Genomic DNA, 22,276 nt, shown 5'->3' with positions numbered 1-22,276 from the left:
TTCTTTAAGAATTAATAAATCCCACGTGGACATATGTCATAGTACTGAATATTTATTCTCTTCTCATGTATACACGTATGCACTTTAATTCATATTTGCAAATAAAAAAAAGCCTATTAAGTTGATCCGATCCGATCCAAATACACATTCCTAACAAGATGTACATTGAAGAAATTTGTGACACTCGCCACTTTCAAATCCTAGATCCGCCTCTGGGTTGATTATGACCATTGGATTGCAAGCCAGTATTAATTTTCTTCAATATTCTCATTAATTCAATAAAAAAAAATATTATAAAGAACAAATTTGTCATATTTTAATTTTTATATTAATAATAAATAAATTAATAATTATTATAAATATGTACAACAAGCACAAGTACTGTTTAGTTAAACCATTTGCAAGCATTGTTATTGTAGACGTAATACACCAAAAATATAACTACTTGTTATTATAGACATAATACACCAAATGTATCCTACAGATACATCATGAGGAAATCCTAATTTAACAGTTGTAGTGTGCTGGATGAAGTTCCAATCTCAGTAGCCAATCTTCTGCATTACAAAAAACCATAGCATAGGGACATGTCCAGGAACCTGAGAAAAACATGTAAATATCAGTGAAGTCGGGATTGAGAAATCTACAAATGAAGTAGTGCAACAACTAAAAAATACTGGAATAGAATATTAAACTATTTGTCCAACAAATACTTGCTTGAGTAATCAATCTGGAGGTGCCTATTATGTGCTAACATATGTATTCGAAACATTGTCCATGACACATCCGTGTTTGTGCTCCATTATAGCTTTAAAAAAGTGGTAGACTCAAGACTTAGCATGCTCCAAAAGACTCCGGGCCATTAAAAGAGTTGTGTGAACACACATATATTCCATTTAGCCACTTCCTTGAAGGAGCTGTGTGTTTTGGAGCTAAATGATGCAGAATCCATTTCTTATGCACATAACAGTACTTGAAAATGCATGCTACCCAAACGGAAAGGAGTACCCTACCACACGTTCACCGAAAAATCAGAGTGAGGCCAGCCCTATGTCAATATCACAAATAGTTAGCCACAAACCAATTAAATAATATGCAAAGCATCAGTAAGGTGAAGGTGATGTGAGGTGCTAAAGGACTATATAGTAGTACTACCATTTCAACGAAAAGATCTAATTTGTGCGCCATCGCCTTTTTGAAATACAGGATATAACCCAAGCAAATGTAACTTAATTATTTATGTGTTACATTTATATAATCAGAGATACACACAATACTAAACATAAAGAACAGAATGAAAAATTAATCATAAATTTATAATGTACGTACAGTGAACCCCTCTTCCCCTTCCAATTTCCCCCATACGTTATATCTTATTCAACAATTCCTCGAAGCTATATTCCTCAGGTAAAATATGTTTTTTTCCTTAATCTTAACCTGATAAAGATAAGTTACGACATAACGCCAATTGTTTGCGTCAAATAGAACTGTATTGCAGTTGCAACTTGTAACATCTTATGCATCTCTTGAGACTTGCAACATCTTATGCATCTCTTAAGCTACTACCTTACTCCCTCTCCCATTTTCATTTTACTTCTAATGAACTTACTAAAAGCCTCTCACAGAAAACATTGCTATGTAGAAAAACAAAAGACAAAAGCAGGTTATACTGTTACACATTCCAGGAATGCATGCTTTTTTCACATTTAAATAGTTTTCTATATAACAAATTGTGGTACAAATGGCAAAACATTCTGCAACAAATACGAAATACTACACACAAATTTCAGTGCTGTGGGTTCTTCAATGGCATATGTAACTTTACCCACACCAGGAATACATAAAAATCAAAAGTGTATATGATCTATCCTACATAAAATATTATATCAAAATTAATTTGCAACTAATTCTTTCAATGGAAATGAAGCCAAAAGTTCATTAACTATGCATACGAGAGGGACAATGGGCATACATCACATGGCATTACACAGGGACAAAAAGGTGAATTCAATTCCCAAAATAGGAAATCTGAGTTGTTTAAGGCACATCACTGATAAGCATTAACTTGACACGTGAATTAAAAGAAAAATAACAAAAAAGGTATGTAACTATCATTTGGTCTCACCAGTCCTGTTCTGTTTCTTTCTGGAGGGATATGAGAGAATTGGCCAAAGATTTTGCCTTTGGCTTATCACGTGTGTTATGTAACTGCACAAAGTCTATTCCATTATCTTTAACAAAATTTGCACGTACAAGAATGTGTTTCAAAATTTTCTTCCCATAATCAAATCAATTCATATCCAAGTTCTTCAAATAACATAGTAGTTTATGAAGCAACCACTTTATCACTATCGCATTCAAACTTCAATACACTCAAACAGCACTATACTGGAACTGAGGTAACCGAACTATGTTCTAATATAGCACAAAGTATCATTCATGAACCAACTTAATAACATAGTACTGGACAATTAGTAATAATTGAGCAAAACGACTTCAAATCAATTCACTAAGATCAGAAGGGATTACATATTCTGTAAAAATGGAATGCAACATGACTTATCTAGATCGGCTCCTCAACTCCATTCGAGTGCAAATAAATGGACAAACTACATAGCGTCAAATGCATGCTTTATTATCTCCGGTCTTCCATCCTGGACAACCAAGCCTCCCCCTCCCCACACATACACACACACAACAAAGCAAAGGTCAGGAAATAACTGCGAACCTGTTCATACATATGAGGATTAGTGATGCAATTCAATTCCCTAATATCAAGCAAACTCCATCTGTGAATATCTCCATCCTCTATATATTTTAGAACATTTTCAACTCGATCTTGAAAATTATAGTTTAGCAAGCTGATAGCATCCCCCTGTGCATTAAACAAAACATATATCACCGCTTTAGGGGTCAGTCACTTTGAAAAGCAATCTATCTAAAAATAAGTATCGCCAATGACAACGCAATAGAATGCACCTTATGGATCCAACCTCTGAAAGCCTAAAAGAGAAATGTTCATAAACAACAACAGAACTACTTTTCTCAAAGTTGACATCAAATGTTATAAGTCATCTTCTTCTGCTTTAATAATTAATCCCCTTGGCATTAGCTTGTCCAAAATGGGAAATGCTCCACAGAATGCGACCAGCAGAAAGGCTCTACTCAAACAGAAACGGTAACGTAAAACGAATTCTAGTAATTTCTTAAGTGTCCTCTTGATGCTGCTTCACTATACATATTAAATTTCCTATAAGAGGAAGTGAAGAACAGCTCTACTCCTATACTTAAGTGGTAGCAGTAGTATTGATTCCCTTTCAGCAGTGTAATATACCTCGTATTCCCTTTAATTTCCACAAGTGTACCAACTCTAGCCAACAATTCACTATAATACACTGTTCTCTGTTTTCTCCCTCTGTTCTGTTGTCATCTCTTCTCAATTTACTCTTCTTGCATAAGAAGGTTATGGATTAGAGGGTCAAGTACACTGAGGAAAGGAAGCTTGTCGGAAAATAAGGGCGAATATAATTTGATCATTATAAAGAAATCCAAAATCTTTTTAGATAGAGCCGTTCATTAGTTTCCAACCGCGGGAAATGAAATCCGATACATATGAGCTACTAAAAGAATCTACTGATATGTACCCTCATCACCAAAATATTGACCAAATCACTTCTTGACGATTTGGGCAAATTTTCTTTCAAGACTGTTCTCCCGGATAAACACTGAACATTATCTCTCTGAAAAATTGTATTCGCAGTGTTGCTACATATGCAGTTCAAGTATAAATTTTGTTCTAGAAAATTGCAAAAATCACGTAAAATATGAGACCAAAATTTGGTCAGTCTGACCACCATGAACTGAACCAGGTCAAGTTTGATGCTAAAGTAAATGATTGTCACGAATATATATAGTTATAAAGTGCTTTAAGGTCAAATTTACCAAGAAGGTTGTTGTCCTCGGTCATTATCCTTTCTCTTCATACACCTGAATGAGCACACCTGGAAATTTGCTCTTTTTTGGTCGGGATAGTAGTGTTTCTTGGAGTCTAGATTGTCATCACACCACCAACAGTCTCAATATCAGGACTTAGAAAAGTGATATCAAGAAGCAGCAAATCTTGAACCTTTTGGCACCTTCTCCACTAAAATAGCAGCTTGAACTGCAGCTTCATATGCTACAATAAGAGTGGATCTTGTTTTAGTAAGAGATAAGCATTGTTGGGCATATTAACTTCTATGCTAATTCTATTATCAAGACAAATTTCCATATAAGACTTTTCTACACCTGAATGAGCACACCTGGAAATTTGCTCTTTTTTGGTCGGGATAATTTGCTCTTTTTTGGTGGGGATAGTAGTGTTTCTTGGAGTCTAGATTGTCATCACACCACCAACAGTCTCAATATCAAGACTCAGAGAAGTGGTATCAAGAAGCAGCAAATCTTGAACCTTTTGGTCACCTTCTCCACTAAAATTGCAGCTTGAACTGCAGCTCCATATGCTACAATAAGAGTGGATCTTGTTTTAGTAAGAGATAAGCATTGCTGGCCTTATTAGCTTCTATTGTAATTCTATTATCGAGACAAATTTCTATATAAGACTGTTAGAGATTAGTAAAGTCTAAGTTTCTTTGAAAGAATGGTCTGAGGAATAAGGAGGTTAATCATGAAACGCTTCTAGTTTAGAGAATGAGAATCATATGAACATCACATTTCATTGATCACTCTAACATTTAGTTTCAGAGCTTACTGGTAATTTAATAAAGAGGGAAAAGGGATTATGTGTGAAAATATAAATAGCAAAAGAAAAGAGGAAGTAAACTGAGGATTAGCGGATAATTAGCAAATTACTATCTCAAATACTTTGTTTATTCGATTTATTAGATAGAATATATATTACATCGATTCAAGTATGAAGTTGAAAATTCTTAAACAATGATATAAGAAATCTAAAACGGAGAATCTAAAATTGTTTTCTCAAGCTCATCTCTATTAGAAATTTTAAATCATCAAAAATCCAAGCCAAACAAACCATCAAATTTTTCATAAATTAACTGGATGTATCTATAACATCCCTTATATTAAAGAACTACTTCTTCTTAATAGTGCTTAGTAATCAAGAAACATCTAATAAATAGGGGTAACTTAGTTAATTATACCTTCTATTTATTGTTTTTTTTAATTGGCGTGAAATGAGCTAAAGCGACACTTATTTGGGAAGGAGGAAGTACTATTCACCCCTCTAATGTCTTAAGCAATGTACCAAACTATCATGAAGTATGCCTATGATTGCCAATATTAAACTCTTGTCGAGCTCACTAACTGGTCCAGAAATGGACATGAACCATGCACATTTTCCTAATCAAAAAGCTTGAAAAGTAAAAGACACACTGTGAAGGTGACAACCATTTCTTTAAAGAGATTTAACCAAGCCTCTGTTCAAGCAGTCTTTAATAAGTACAAGCATGTACCATCATTGTCCTCAAACTGCTTAATTATGTTGCATAGTTCGGGAGAAAGCTTTAAAGGCGACACAATTATTTAAAGCGGAAGAAGAAGTAATGCTAGGACAATCGAACTAAAATCTTGGAGGCTATAATACTTGTACGTGTTTGTTTCCAACAGGAGATAAGCCTAGAAAGTTAGCTGCATAACATCAATGTCAGCATATGGTTCACAACCGAAATATACATCCAATATTCATTCACAGCATGATACCTGCTAGAGCAATTCAAACCTCAAATCATAAATAAAGAAAAGGGAATATACAAAGCAAATTTCATGCCTGCGAGATAGTCTGGAATAGAGAAAGGGAAGGAAAAGAGAAACTTCCACAGAAAAGCTGCTAGAGCAAACTTCCATGGTTTGAGGAACTTCCATGAAAAAGCCTCTAGTGAATAACTGTTGCACTTGAGTTCTAGATAATCAGAAGGCAGAACAGATGAGCTCGTAGCTAGCTTCAATTTCTAATCCTTTATCGTACTTCTCTTAATCAGATTTAGAAAATATTTCAACACCAAAGTCTTTATTAGGATATTTTTCGACACCATAACTCATCATATCAAAAGTTGTAGTAATTTCTCCTGTGACAACGTTCAGAACTTGTAAACCAGAACAGGTAAGGAGGGCAAAGCAACTCCTAAAGCTTTTCGCAAACGTCAAAATAACAATCCATTAAAAATCTATAAAGCTTAAAAAAAGCATTTTTGGACTACTTGAAAATTTTAAAATTGTCCCCGCTACATCTAAAGTAATGTTATACTCCACTGTCAAAATATTTGAAGACATTTCTGGTTTATTTTCATAAAATAAACTTGTTAACAATAGGGCACATCCATAATGAAACAAAAATTTAAAACTAATCATGTTTGTACAAATCAACAACAGTAATACACAGAAATGTAGACAACATATAAGTGAATTTCATAAAAAACTTGAGCATGATGAATTGATTTTGGTAGTAATAACTTTACTAACCCCTAAAATGATACTGATCTCCGCCATCGAAACATAAACTTCATAATTCTAGACTCTAGAGAGTTGCACAAGGCAAGAACTTCAAACTTAAAGGCTTCAACTTCATATGAACACAGAAAACTCAAAATCATATCCATCGGACAATAACCAACATTATACTCTAAACACAGAATAATCGTACTTTTTTAAAAAAAAAAAATAAAAAATGATGTATGCTTAATCCACAGAATTAATAAGATAATGTATGATTTATTTAATCCATAAAATTAAGTTTGATGTACCTGCAGTATAAAGACATTGCAATTTGTCCGAAAAATGGGTAGAATTTTGGAATATGAAGCTTCCTCTGCTCCATCCCTGCATCTCATCTTTGGAATTCCTTCCTTTCTCCTAAAAGTGAATGCAAAGGCCTGCACATGAATAATTACAAATTGGAAAAACACCCACATCAAGAAGAAAGCGGAAGGAACACTAAATTTCAATAGCCAAGAATAAAAAAAATAAAACAAAAATTGAAATACAAACCCTAAATAGGGAAGACGGAGAGCATCAGGAAGAGCAAACGGACCTAAAATCAAAACTAATCGAATGAAAAAATCGACCAAAGAATACATAAAATCAAAAGGAAGAAAATAAATCAGAGATACTGGTGGTTGTTAAATACCACTGGAATTGAGGAATATTGCCAAATCTCAATGGAAAAAAAAACTTGAACATAAAGATTGAAAGAAGCAGGTGGAAGAAAGCAAAGAGGGCAGAGAGAAGATGGCAGCTCACCGTCCGTACAATACCAATTGGGAAGACAAATGAATTGATTATAGTAGTATTCTATTAAGCATGTATTGCACTAGTCTTGTGCTCAATTAACTTAGATGCTATTAAACGTTGGTGTTTGCTGCTTTATTCTGTGATCATATCTAAATGTTGCAGCAAACATTAAGTATTCTCATTGATTAATGTCACCTATAGTTTATCAAAATGCCAGGGACTTGTGAGAAATTACACGTTCGTCCTCTTTAAACTTTTGTCGCTAATATTGTTAATTCGGCAACTCTCATCATAGTTGTTTATCTCTCTATTCATACCAAAGAAATCTGATTAATTCTGTCCATAATTGCATATATTCTTTTGGTGCATATCCTAAGTCTTATATGAAATCACGTTTTATGAATTAACTGTTTTTTTTTTCTCCCATCCTTTTTTCTCTCCGTCTTGGGTATGGCATCGTAGAGCAAATGGGGAAGACCAAATGAGAATAGAACCTTGCACGTTACAAGGACAAAAAATAGGCCAAGGCTTTACTCACGACTGAAGAATTTCTCAGTAAGGCCTGTTTTATTGTACATAGTCTACTTCTTACTTAGTCTAAAACATAGGTATAAATTAATCATGACGGGCCCGTCGGATTGTGAAGTGATATTGTTTACATAAAAGTACATTTAAGTTGGAATGTTCAGCCCGCGCTCAGCGCGGGCATCACTATCTAGTCACATTCTAAAAGGGAGTATACTTCCTCAAATATGGTGTTTGCAATAAAAGTATTAACTAATTATTGTTAAGTGAGGTAAGAATAATAAGTGATTAATAAAAGGATTTGTGTATTAAAGGGTACTCTAAAACTTATGATATCTCAGTGTACTTGGCCATCTCTCGCAACTGTCCAACATCCTAATCCTATGCAAATGGAATTGTAATACAGATTCAAAATCTTCAACTAAATGAAGGTCAAATCCTACCACTCTATTCTACAAATAGAAATAAGGTAAGCGTTAAAATAAATTAAGAGACATTAGGAGCAACATATCTTTTGTTAAACTCTCTAGTTTTTTAGTTCAGAGCCAGCAAGCTCTGTTCCTCCTGTCCTTCCACTCCTTTTTTCTAGTGCTACGTCACGCAGACTTCAACAAAATTGCATAGGATGCTTGGAACGCCATAGAACCATATTCTAAGCCTTTTTATACGTTGTGAAACAGTTATGCTCTACACCACCTGATGTTTCATTCACGTTTAGCAATGAATATTGGTAGTATATACTCCCTCCGGATCAAAAAAAGAGTCCACTTAACCTTTTTTTTCTTGGATCAAAAAAAAAAAAGTCCACTTAGCAAATCAAGAAAGAATTAACCTTGTTTTTTCATATTTGCTCCTATTAAGTATTATATGATCAAATTTCAATGCCTATTTAATTAGGAGTAGTTTAGTCAAATTACCTGTTTTTATCTAAGAGTTACTCCTTCCGGATCAAAAAAAGAGTTCACTTAGCCTTTTTTTTCTTTGATCAGAAAAAGAGTCCACTTTGCAAATCAAGAAAGAATTAGCCTTGTTTTTTCATATTTGCCCCTATTAAGTGTTATATGATCAAATCTCAATGCCTATTTAATTAGAGGTAGTTTAGTCAAATTACATATTTTTGTCTAGGAATTAGTATTTTCTTAAGGGGTGTGCAATTGGCTAAGTGGACTCTTTTTTTGATCCGGAGGGAGTAGTATTTTCTTAAGAGGTGTGTAAATGGCTAAGTCAACACTTTTTTTTGATCCGGAGGGAGTATAATATATGGGTATCTAAGCGATTCAGTGTCCAATGACTGGCCTTTGATATTCTTATTATGAGTAGAATTAAATCAGTATTATAAGCTATTGAAGAAATCAAAGAGTCATTACCACTATCAGTTTTTCTCCCGCTAATTAGTATAATATTTAATTTTGTAATGAATACAAACATTATGTTAATCTGTAGACACTTTAAACTGTCGAGAGAGAAGAATAACAAACGGTTGTAGAGTGGGTGGAGAATGTGCAATTAAGAGGTGTAATTAAATAGAATTAAGAGAGTGGCTTTTGAATATTATTAATACATAAACATAGTAACTTTAAAATGAGAGAAAATCCAAAAAAAAAAAAAAAAAAAAAAAGGAGAAACAAGATAAATAGCTTTCTAGGCATAGAGAAGTGCCACATCACTTTGTCTATGCTTAGCTTTATATTATATTAGTAAAAATGTCCGCGCGATAAAACATTAGTAAACTTATAAAATAGTTCTTCTTTTTTTGGGTTTTGTAAATTTAGTCGAAAGAAATTAAAAATCATGTGTATGCATATAAAATAAATTTATAACCCAATTGAATCACAAATATAAATCATTTCATTTATAACTTGAAGATCATCTTTTTTCTACATATTTTTATGTACATGTTAATCCCGAATTTTTTTTATGTGCCATGTTACGTACAAAATCTCTAATCTCTTGACGTATATCGATAATTATGTACTGCAATTTTATAATAGTATCATGTAATTCATTTTCAAAACAGGCCTTGGCACTTTTCTGCATTTTGCACTTGCACCTACAAGTCTGCTTAAGTCTTTGCTTAGTTCAGGATGAATAACCTCCAACCTTAGAGAAAAATACAACAGAACATGCAACAACAGTAATTTTTTTGGCACTAAAGATTCCATTAGCCTTGGACCACTGTGGAGAACAGGAAATAAAAAAAAAATACAACACACAGAGCGTATCAACTAACCTTCCTAGAGACCTACCTTTCATCATATTAAACTCCCTAAGCTATAGTTTATATATGTCTCTACAGACTACAGACTCTAGGATCCACCTAATTCAATTTTAGCAACTAAGTCAGGAGTAAACTAACCGACCATCATATTCGTAAGCACCATGAAATAGTTAACACATCCCTAACTTAAAAGGGTGCTACTGAGTCATATCATACATGTTAAAACAAAATCATGTAGGTATAATAATAACTATTGTAGGCACTAAAATTTAATCGGACTTAAATCCACAAATAATTTGGATCATATTCTAAATTCAAGATGTCTTGGTCCAAACAAATAGTATGGGCTAATATAATCGGATTAATTGATTAAGTCCAATTGTTATGGATTTAACTGAAAGACTAATTCGATTGGGCTAGTCTATCTTGTCGGACTTCACATGATGAGCCCACTCTATTAGCCCAAGGTCCATGCCACGTGTCAAATGACATGGCGCGCCAAGTCAAGTCAAGGACCAATAAAATCATGCCACGTGCATAAGTGATGCAGCATGTCAAGTCAATAGAAGAACCAATCAAATGTCGCCAAGTGTTCAAATGACATGGTTCAACCAATCATATACAAACCCTAGCTCTCCCCTGCAACTATAAATAGGGGTCTTCATAAAGCCAAAAAAATAAAATAAAAAATATACATAGAGAAGCTCTCAGCCGCAAGTCTTCCACATACTAAGAAGTCTTCGCTCCAAGTGGTGAGCCGCAAGTTTCCATACCTCTACGTTTGTGATTAAAGCTCGGCTCCGCATTCGTAGTGAAATATCAACAACAAGTGATCTGTCCATTCAAGAATAAGCAAAGCCCTTGATTGACAGCCGTATCGTGAGGAGAAGAATCAGAGGATTACATCTTTTTATTTAAGATCTCATAAAGATTGTAACCCCCGCACAAATTCTTGAAATCAAATATTACTCTTTGTCGCTATTTTTCTTGTCTTGATTATTATTTTCAGGAACGAAAGATTAGTCGTTACAAATTTGGCACGCCCAGTGGGACAATCTTTACCTCTCATCTCTTCTCTCCAATAGTCGAACTTCAAAAAATACTAAGATGGCTTCCAAGAAGGTCAACTCGAAATCCACATCCGCAAACACTACCGGATCCAAATTCTTCGTTGCTGTTGAAAACATCCTAGATGTTACTGAGGGGAGCATCGGACCTGTCACAAGGAACCAAGCCAAATTTCTAGGGCAACGAGTTCAGCAAGCACAACCCGAATCTGCTGTCGTCTTTGGTCCGTCTTCAAAAGACGTGAGATCTTCCGCAAACACCATAGAAGAAGGGGAGAATGTTGCCAAAATGGTGGAGAGGGCTCTTGCCCAACTTAGTTTATCTAAGCCCAAGAAATCCTTCAGGAAAGCTGGCGATGATGTCTTGAGCACTGGATCTACTCCGTATAACATGCCCGCATCCTATGTTCGCGAAAATCCGTGTTATTCTTCTTCTATGATGGTGATGCATGCAATGATGACGAATGCTTCAACTGTTGAAGAACAACTCGCGAGCTTGACAAAGGCAATTGGAGACTTGACCAAATATGTGCAAGATCAAGATAATCGAATTGTCAAGTTGACAGACAGGTTTGATAGTGTGATGGAGGGGGATTCGAGTCATGCCCCTGGAAAACGTCCTCAAGCACAAGAAAGGATTGAATCTCCCGCAAAACAGGTGGAACATGCTTCAGAAATCCAAGATGATTCCAATCAATCAAATAAAAGAGTTCATCATGGGGACCATCAAGGATAAATATGATGTTTCCGCAAAATCATCCCTTACATATGCGAAGCCGTACACTGCGAGGATTGATAGCTTGAAGATGCCTGCCGGTTATCAACCCCCAAAATTTCAGCAGTTTGATGGCAAGGGAAATCCAAAGCAACATGTGGCACACTTCATTGAAACATGCAACAATGCTGGAACATATGGTGATTACCTTGCCAAACAGTTTGTTCGTTCCCTTAAAGGTTATGCTTTTGATTGGTACACAGACCTTGAGTCTGGTTCCATTGATAGTTGGGAGCAAATGGAGCAGGAGTTTCTCAACCGCTTCTATAGCACAAGACGCACCGTAAGCATGGTGGAACTTACAAACACCCGCCAGCGAAAGGAAGAACCAGTTATTGACTTCATCAACCGATGGAGGCATGCAAGTCTAAACTGCAAAGATAGACTTAGCGAAGCTTCGGGAATAGAGATGTGCATTCAAGGTATGCACTGGGGTCTCACCTATATCTTGCAAGGCATAAAGCCTAAGACTTTTGAAGAATTGGCCACTCGTGCTCATGACATGGAGTTAAGCATGGCATCAGTCGGAAGTGAAGCGCCGCCGGTCTACGAATCCCGCAAAGGTAAAGATAAGCACGAAGTAAAGAAAGTGGGGAGATATTTTTCCAAGACCGAAAACAAAGAATCCATGAACGTTAATGTTGCGCCTGTGAAGTTCACCACTAAAGTAAGCAAGAAGCAGAGCGTAAAGACAACTTCTTTGGAGGATAGAGCGAACAGAAAACCAACTTTGAAGGAGATGCAAGAGAAGGATTATCCATTCCTTGATTCAGACGTTTCTGCAATCTTTGATGAACTTCTTGGGCTGAAACTTTTTGAGTTACCCGAGATGAAGCGGCCGAATGAAGCAGGGAGAACTGATGAACCGAATTATTCCAAGTACCACCTATTGATCGGCCACCCTATCAAGAAATGCTTTGTCTTCAAGGATAAAGTTATGGAGCTGGCCCGCGAAGGAAATATTTCACTTGAAGATGAGAAAGAAAATGCAAACCAAGTTGGTGTCACAATTAGCTCGCTCGATCCAGTCATGACCTGCAACTTTGTTGAAGGATATGGAGAGAAAAACATCCCGAACATGTGCCTGGCAGGAATGATTAAGTTTGGAGACTTCGAACCAATTAATGTGAATGAAATGTTTTCTCTTCTTACACCGAGCGATGTTGTATCAGTAGAAGGAGGACCGTCTGAAGAAGATGAAGACCAAATTTCTCATCTTGATGATGGGGGTTGGACTCTCGTAACTCGTCGCAAGCGCCGCAAAACAGGTTCGCGAAAGGATTCAGTGAAACGACAAACTAAGGGAAAGAACGTGAGTAAACCCGAAACAAAAAATCCAGTTGAGCACCCAAAGAAGGAGAAGATAGAGGGGTGTTACTACCAAGAACCACGTCGGCCAATAACATTGGGAGAATACTTGCCGAGTTGGTTTCACACCAAATTCGTCATTGATGATGTAAAAGCTTCATGTTGTACCGCTGACGAGAAGGAAGCAAAAAATGTGACCTCGTCATGTCCATCATCAGAAGACTCTGCAAAGTCATCTCCTGAAGTCATAGATGCGTGCATGGCCAAAATCACATTCACCGATGATGACCTTCTACTCGGCGACACACCTCATAATCGCCCTTTATTAATTATTGGGTTTGCACGTGAGCAAAAGGTGAACAGAATCCTAATCGATGGTGGATCTGGAGTTAACATCCTTCCTATTCACACAATGAGGGAGCTTGGAATCGTAATGGAGGATCTTTCCGCAAGTCATTTGATGATCCAAGGATTCAACCAAGGAGGACAAAGAGCCATAGGAGCTGTCAAAGTAGACCTCACCATCGGCGAGCTGCAATCTAGCGCGTGGTTGCATGTGATCGATGCAAGGACTTCATATAACATCTTACTCGGTAGGCCTTGGGTACATGAGAACAAGGTGATCCCCTCTACCTACCACCAATATTTGAAGTATTATGAAGATGGAGTTGAAAAGAAGATTATGGCCGATGATAATCCCTTCACTGAAGCTGAAACGCACTTCGCCGATGCCAAGTTCTACTTAAAGAAATGTGCCGCAAAAGTTGATGAAGTTGCGATAATTGATAATGCTGAGTTTATAAACAAAAATGCAAAGGTGGTTGCTTGTAAGGAGAAGGTAGCAGTTACGGAAGATCAAAGATCCTTCGATGTCAGTAAGTTGCCCAACACAAATGGCGCTTCTTCGAGTAAGAAAGTGACTTCTGTTCTCCGTTATGTTCCAAAGGCCAAAAAGGACGAGGGAAACATGTTGGGAGGACTGACCCTTCCTATCAAGCAGATTGACACAATAAAGTCATCCACGAAATTACTTGGAAGATTTGTGGCTAGCAGCTCGCCACAAAATGAAGCACTCCCTACGAAGCATACAGATGAAGGTTTCGATCCAAATGCTTACAAACTACTTGCAAAGGCTGTATACAATCCTAATGAACCATCAAAATTAGGGAAGCTTCCAATAGAACCTGCGGCGAAGCAAAAACGTGAAGGCTTGGGATATAAACAACCCCCACCAGTTCGTATCTCCATAAGAAGGGTAAGTAACAACTACATCACTGCGGAAGAGGAACCTCTCGCTTCTAACAAAAGGCTGTCTGTCTTTGACCGACTTGGAAAGTCGACCGCGAAAGTTTCTGTATTTGAGAGGTTAGGACCAATGAAGAATGGAAGCAAGATTCAGAGAAACCATAAGTGTGTGAAATCATCCGTTTTTCCCAAATCTCAAAATATCTCCACAGACTTTCGAAGTCTGATCCCTTCTAGGATGAGGCGACAAACAGATCTTGTGGTCTCATGTGGAGAAGTACTAAAAGCAAAGTCGCATGTTGTGGTCTACACCAAGGAGCGGGATGAAGATGAAGAAAGTGTTGGCTCTTCATATCACATTACTGTACAAGATGAAAGGGATACTTTAGCTCCAATAAAGGTTGATGAAGAGTTGGAGGATTTTTCTTGGTGTTACCATATATCTTTCAATGATGGCGAACCTCAAGAAGATGAAGACGCTAAGGATGCTCCGCCTGAATTTGAAGAAGGGGTAAAAACAAAAGTCGTCGCATTGAAAGAAGTCAACCTTGGCACTGATGAAGATCCAAGACCCACTTATGTAAACTCTTTACTTGCGGTCGATGAAGAGAGTGCTTACGTCGAATTACTTAAAGAGTATAAGAATGTATTTGCCTGGAGTTACAAAGAGATGCCTGGCTTAGACCCTAAAGTTGCGGTCCATCATCTCGCTGTCAAGAACGGCACACGTCCTATCAAACAAGCACAGCGACGTTTCAGGCCAGAATTGGTTCCCTTGATTGAAAATGAAAGTAACAAGCTTATTGAGGCTGGTTTCATTCGCGAAGTTAAGTTCCCCACATGGATTTCGAGCATTGTCCCTGCGAGAAAGAAGAATGGACAAATTCGAGTATGTGTTGACTTTAGGGATCTCAACAATGCATGCCCTAAGGACGAATTTCCACTTCCTATTGCTGAGCTTATAATTGATTCCACTACTGGATACGAGGTGATGTCCTTCATGGACGGCTCATCCGGCTATAACCAGATCCGCATGTCACCTAAGGATGAAGAGCTTACCGCATTCCGCACTCCTAAAGGTATTTATTGCTACAAAGTAATGCCTTTTGGCTTGAAGAATGCTGGAGCAACATACCAAAGAGCTATGCAAAATATCTTCGACAACATCCTTCACAAAAATGTCGAATGTTATGTTGACGATCTGGTGGTAAAATCAAGAAAAAAGAGTGATCACTTGCAAGACCTGAGAATGGTGTTTGACCTATTACGAAGGTACCAACTCAAAATGAATCCTCTGAAGTGTGTATTTGGGGTTACCTCTGGAAAATTCCTTGGTTTTGTCGTTCGACATCGGGGGATAGAAATTGATCAAGCTAAAGTAGATTCAATCGTGAAGATGGCCGAGCCAAGAAACATCCATGAGTTGAAAAGTCTGCAAGGGAAGCTGGCGTATCTTAGGAGATTCATCTCAAATCTAGCAGGGAAGTGTCAGCCGTTCAGTTGTCTCATGAAGAAAGGTGCTCCTTTCGAATGGGATCAAACTTGTGCCAACGCCTTTGAGAGCATCAAATCTTACTTGACGAAACCTCCAGTTCTAGTGGCTCCTGTGCCTGGAAAGCCATTGATACTATACATATCGGCACAAGAAAGGTTAGTTGGAGCACTTTTAGCCCAAGAGAATAGCGAAGGGAAAGAAAATGCCCTTTACTACTTGAGTAGGATGATGACGCCAAATGAGTTGAAGTATTCGTCGATTGAAAAGTTGTGTCTGGCCTTAGTCTTCTCGAGTCATAAGATGAAACAATACTTTCAAGCTCATGTAGTTCGTCTTATTTCCAAAGCAAACCCCATCAAATTTGTGATGTCGAAACCTGTCCTTAGTGACCGACTAGCAAGGTGGTATCTCCAATTTTAACAATTTGAGATCGTGTACGTTCCTCAAAAAGCTGTGAAAGGGCAAGCATTGGCGGATTTTTTAGCAGATCATCCGATACCCGATGACTGGGAATTAACTGATGAACTACCCGATGAGGATGCGATGGTCATTGAAATTCAACAGCCTTGGAAGATGTATTTTGATGGTGCTGCACATCGCGAAGGAGCTAGCGCTGGTGTGATATTTGTCACTTCTCAAGAGGAGGTCTTACCGTATTCCTTCACCTTAACACAATGTTGCTCCAACAATGTTGCGGAATATCAAGCACTCATACTTGGGCTTGAAATGGCTGTCGATATGAAGCAGTTACAATTGCAAGTCTTTGGAGATTCTGAATTGGTAATCAATCAATTGTTGGGTACCTACGAGGTTAAAAAGCCGGAATTGCGTCCCTATCATCACTATGCACAAAAATTAATTGGGTGGCTCGGCAGTGTAACTCTTCAGCACGTGCCAAGAAAGGAAAATAAGAAGGCTGATGCTTTGGCTGCTTTGGCTTCAACATTGACTTTGCCTGACCAAGCACAAATCACTATCTGCCAGAAATGGATAGTACCGCCGGAGGACGATGAGGATGAAGAAAGCAAACTCGAGCTTCTTGTGGCTGTTTCTGAAGCTGAGAAAGTCGATTGGCGACAAACCATGATCGCTTACTTGTGTTATAGCATTCTTCCAGAAGATCCAAAAAGAAAGACCGAAATTCATCGCCGTGCCCCTCGCTTCCTTTACTACAAAGATACTTTGTATCGTAGATCGTTCGAGGGAGTTCTCTTACGTTGTCTGGGGGAAGAAGAAGCAACTCAAGCTTTGCAAGAAGCACACTCTGGAGTTTGTGGATCACATCAATCTGGGCCAAAACTAAACTTTCATATAAAAAGGATGGGGTATTATTGGCCAACAATGGTGAAAGATTGTTTGGACTATGCGTGAAGTTGCAAAGCATGCCAATTTCATGCAAATTTTATACACCAACCTCCTGAGCTATTACATCCAACTGTTGCATCTTGGCCATTTGACGCTTGGGGGCTAGACGTGGTTGGACCGCTACCAAAATCTTCTGGTGGCCACTTGTATATCTTAGCTGCAACAGATTACTTCTCAAAATGGGCTGAGGCTGTCGCCCTCAAAGAAGTAAAAAAGGAGAATGTGGCAAACTTCATTCGAGTAAACATCATCTATCGTTTTGGTATTCCTAGTTATATCACAACAGATAATGGCAAACCGTTCTCCAACAAATTGATGACTAAGATTTGCGAGCTTTTTGGCTTCAAGCAACGAAACTCGTCTATGTATTGTTATACCCCATTTTAACCGGGTTGAAGCGGAGTACAACATATTGGAGATTCCTAAATTGCTTTGTTTTAAGGAGTCGCCACCTAATTAATTTAACGGTGAATTAGGACACCTAGATATTAACTAAGGTAAATCTAGCTACCTCCGTTAATAGTCTGCTTAATCGGTATGATTCTAGGTAAGGGTTCTATATTATCCTAAAGGGAAGGGGTTAGGCATCCTTTAGAATCCGTTAACTACGGTTGTCCGGCCAAACTTAGGTTAATTAATTAATGCTAAATAAAATGTTTGAGTTTTAAGAAAATAACTTGTAAAATATAGTAGTGCTATTTGAACTAACTTGTAGGAAAATATAATAACTTGCATAAAGGGAATGCTTTTAAAAATGAGACTTATAAATGTTGTTAAAACTTTTGAATGAGAATAGTAATGTTATCTTAGAATAAGACTTACAAAATATAATATTTTGCATAAAAAGGGGTTTCAAATGCTATTTATAATAGGACTTGTAAAAGGCTTCAAATAATAACGCTACTTAAAACGAGACTAACAATTTGCATAAAAGGAGATTCTAAAGTGCTATAAAGTTATGAATGTTGCTAATGGTTTAAATGGAAGTGGAATAATGCTATTCAAAATTAGTTTTACGAAATATGATAATTTGCATATAAATAGAAGAAGACGCGGGTTAAGGCAATGTTTTAATAAATATTTGAAACAGACCAAACGATGAGGTATGAATTGACTTTGCGTTTTAGAAATATAAATGAAATGCAAAATAGCTAATGAGTTTTCTTTATCCCCTTTTATTGTTCCTTATTAAATATACTTGGCTAAATATGTGTGATTAATTCGACCTGAAGAGTTTAAAATATACGGGAGTTTATATTAGCATATTAATGACGTTAGAAATTTTAAAGTAGTAAAGATAAGTCATGTTTCCCTTAACTCAAATACGTGGTCATGCTCTTTTGAAAATTAATTAATCTAATGAAGATGAATACTACAAGTATTATAGATAAATGTAAAATGAAAGAGGGTGAAGCTTATGGCATTTATTATTAATTTAACTACCCACTACTAAATTAAACCCCATTAATTTGCTAAGGTTCGTCTAAATTTTAAAAAATAAAATAAACTAAAGCAATATAAAGGGTTAGTTGCATAATACAAGTTAAATGCATAACAAATAAAATAAAAGGGTAATAAATATCAAATGGGCTGGCCCATTTGGGGATTGCTGGACCCATTTTTTTGTTAGGCTTTGGCCCAACAAATTCTTTATATTGGTTGCTGCGGATCTGCTCATTACTGGGCTTCGGCCCAGTCATTTTCAGACTGCTGCGGGGCTGGACACAGAGGAGAATTGTCGGGCTTTTGGCCCGACACCGGATTGCGGAAGAAGAACGAGTCCCTCGGACTCGTATATGATGGTCATGCATAAGAATGAAAGGAAAAGGATTAGTACACAATTGAAAAATAAGGTTAAACACACACAATGTAAATAAAATGGATTAGTGGAGTGTACTTGCAATATGCAAACGCCTATTAAATGTAAAGAGGTATACTGGCCATATTATTTGTTCACCAAAAACCACCACAGATACCACATAACTATCGATATACACTAGACAAACAGATCACTTGAAGACAATTAGGAGTCTTTAGAGATAGGGATACTCTAACTCAAACACTTATTCATACACAAGCAGTTCCCTGTACACAAACTCCTAGACTTCTAATTCGTTAAGATATAGCAACTTCCATCAGACAAAAACAATTCCTAATCATGAGTTATTTTAACAAAAACACCTTACCATATGCCATAAATCAAACCAACATATGTACCAAGTTCAACATTATTCTTTAATCATTATTCGAGGATTTCGACAAGATTAACCGATTAAACTGAAATATGCATAACGGATCGACTCAAGAGAAAGTAATATCATCATAATAGATCATACATCAATAGGGCAGTCCTCGGGGCTTATCTATTTCTATGATTTGTTTTACATGTATCACAAAGCATTTATGCAGGTTCATAATATTCAAGTAAAATCTCGAAAAGAAATCACAATGTCTTTTAGGAAAAACATGCCTCAGATAAATATTAGTGACTAGAGCAGGATTAGTCATGGTTTAAGCCTAAATCATTTTAGAACCTATCTAGACTACAAAACATGTAATGGATGATCCCAGGTGACGACTTCACAAACTAACACACATAACACAATAATAGGACATTTAAAGAGAATGCTCAAGACCAAATAAGATGATGATAAATAAACAAATGAAAACCCATGTGATTTGATCCATGTTACTTAATAACTTAAGCCCAACAAAGTCATATCCCTGTTTTGAACAGAGGTCCATGAATAGAGAAAGGGATTTAACGTCATTCACACACAATGGTATAACTAACTATATGGGATGATGCTCTCCATATACACTAGGTATACCATTATATTCATATTAGTATAGGTGTACAGAATTGAATATATTTGGTATATATGAGTATGTACCCTCTATATACTATAGCCATTCAATCATACAAGAGAAGAAGTGGGAAAGAGCAATCATGCTAAGTCACATTGCATGCTTTAACCAATACAAGCAACCTCACAGTATCAAACTAACTGCCAGTTTTATAGCCTATGATAATACCCAATTCTATGTTTTAATTTAATTGCTTGCAGAAGCAAACCAAATAGAACAACAAAGTATTTCATATCATAAATATAGGGCAACAGTCACCAGCTTCCCTCATTGCCTTAACAGAATTGGAGCAATTGTGGGTGCATTAAAACATTCTAACCAGCCGATTACGCTAAACACAGAGCTCAGTTATAACTATATCGAAGCAGTAGCAGCTGACTTAGCACTACACTCTTATCAAATGAAAACATCCATTCCCTTTAAAACTAGTGGTTCTCTTAGGATGTTATCGACATCATATCACAGCAACCAACAATTAATAACGACAGACACAATGATGGGCATAAAACAGCGGCAAAATTCAACTAATGACATGTTTGAGACATTATGCAAAAGGGACTCCCAAGAAGGAGGACACAACATTCAGCCAACATCCACCTGATATACATACTAAATCCATATTCTATTTGGCACACGATAGATGTATGGAAAACTGCAGGATGTACTAAGAAAGAGGGAAGGGTGAAAATATCTTAACCATATTTGCTTAAGAGAGGAAACAACATTGGGAAAATCAGCCCATTATTTAGACACCCTAGATCAAAGCAACTTCAGGATTTATTCCAAGACTAACTAGGCTTCCATTTAGATAAAAAGCAGAGGCTGAACAGATTCTTTGGTACGCAGTATAACATCAATTCCTATCCAGGGAAATAACAGGCAGCACATTGAAATCCTTACTAGCTCGTTTGATCGAACAACATCTAAATCTGCTTACTTAACAAACAACCTGTAAATCATGATTAACTAGAACACGACCAATATATAATGCACACTTAGCATAAACAGTCTGGATCAAAATGGCTTCGAAAGCATGTTTATATGAACAGACTAAACATGGTGTACCTCCTAATGAATGCAACAGCAAACTAATCACCACTATTAAATTAGTTCACATAACCACTAATTAAAATACTAGTCAAATTGATTTATATAATCTTTATTCCTTTTCAGACTAAAAATCAAGATCGAACACAAACATGAAATCAACACAGACAAACTATTCTAACACATATACATATATTAGACTACATGCACAAATCACATGGAAACAGCAAAATGAACTAACACAGAACCATTAATCCTAAAGTAACATGAAATACACCAAACAATAAGAGAAGAATCACCTGTTTCGGGTGCAGCGAAGTGGGTACGGGGTTTTCAGATTTACCTCGATGACTATCAAAACGGAGCTAGAAAAACCCGGATTCACAGCAACGAACAGACGAATAAACAGACAAACAATTGTGTTAATGTTTTTTGACTCGATATTTCGAATTGTCACAACCACTGCAAACTTATTATTTTTTTAAGAGAATTTCGGGGTTTTAGATCTGTTCTTGTAAGGAAAATTTTAGGTGGCTCAAGAACTTGTATTTTCAGAGGGGATTTTTCTGGGTTTTCCATCCGTCCCCTTTTTTATTTCCGACCACAACTATTTATAGGGCTTTTGTGTTGAAGAAGGAGAGAGAGGAGCGGGGGGGACAAGACGAATAGGGGAAGTGGGGGTTGCAGAGGAAGAGAGTGTGGGGAACAAAGTGAAGTGGTGTGACAGGCGCATGGGGTGTCAGAAGTATGGGCATGGATGGAGGCGTGGGAGAGAGAAACAGTGGGGTGGCGAGTGGTGGCGACAGATGAAGGTGGTGAAGTCAGACGCGTGGGGGGTAAAGGGAAATGGATGAGGAAAGGAGCGGCGGCGAAAGGGGAGGAGGGGGATGGCCGGAGATGGAGGCGGTGGTGAGGAAGTGGGTGGCGACGGAGAAGAAGGAAAGGAGAAGATGAGAACGGCGGAAGAGAAAGAAAAATGAAGGGGTTTCCCTTATTTTGACGAAAAATTGGATCGGACCCGGTCCATTTGTGGACCGGGTCAATTTTAGCCCGGGTATTAAAAGAATAGGCTAATAAATTAAAACACGGATCATTCTAAAAATTGAGGTAAGGGATAT

General features: G+C 37.1%; 1 protein-coding gene across 11 annotated transcripts; it reads right to left on the bottom strand.

The window, feature by feature from the left end:
- Window positions 1-337: 337 nt before the first annotated feature.
- LOC132622117 (uncharacterized) lies at window positions 338-7,693 on the bottom strand. 11 transcript variants are annotated; one of them, XM_060336652.1, is made up of 6 exons: window positions 7,142-7,693; window positions 7,003-7,045; window positions 6,759-6,887; window positions 2,729-2,875; window positions 1,014-1,048; window positions 338-599 (listed from the first exon to the last, which is right to left on the bottom strand). In XM_060336652.1, the coding sequence occupies exons 3-6, from the start codon at window positions 6,843-6,845 to the stop codon at window positions 563-565; spliced, it is 306 nt and encodes a 101-aa protein (XP_060192635.1). In that variant the 5' UTR covers window positions 6,846-6,887; window positions 7,003-7,045; window positions 7,142-7,693; the 3' UTR covers window positions 338-562. The 11 variants fall into 11 exon arrangements, 1 of the variants encoding a protein (XP_060192635.1); XR_009575818.1 differs by adding an exon at window positions 3,943-4,502 and having other exon boundaries at window positions 365-599; window positions 1,014-2,875; window positions 7,142-7,673; XR_009575816.1 differs by adding an exon at window positions 3,943-4,502 and having other exon boundaries at window positions 365-1,048; window positions 7,142-7,650.
- Window positions 7,694-22,276: the final 14,583 nt, after the last annotated feature.

Source organism: Lycium barbarum, chromosome 12, assembly GCF_019175385.1.
Source record: "Lycium barbarum isolate Lr01 chromosome 12, ASM1917538v2, whole genome shotgun sequence".
Lineage (NCBI taxonomy): Eukaryota > Viridiplantae > Streptophyta > Magnoliopsida > Solanales > Solanaceae > Lycium > Lycium barbarum.
This window is presented reverse-complemented; position numbering and strand designations above follow the sequence as displayed.

Coding starts and splice junctions, on each gene's coding strand:
- LOC132622117 (XM_060336652.1), bottom strand. CDS start 6,845: ATGAGATGCAGGGATGGAGCAGAGGAAGCTTCATATTCCAAAATTCTA. Junction 2,876..6,758: donor GCAATGTCTTTATACTGCAG/GTACATCAAACT, acceptor TTTAATGCACAG/GGGGATGCTATCAGCTTGCT. Junction 600..1,013: donor GATTTTTCGGTGAACGTGTG/GTAGGGTACTCC, acceptor TGTTTTTCTCAG/GTTCCTGGACATGTCCCTAT.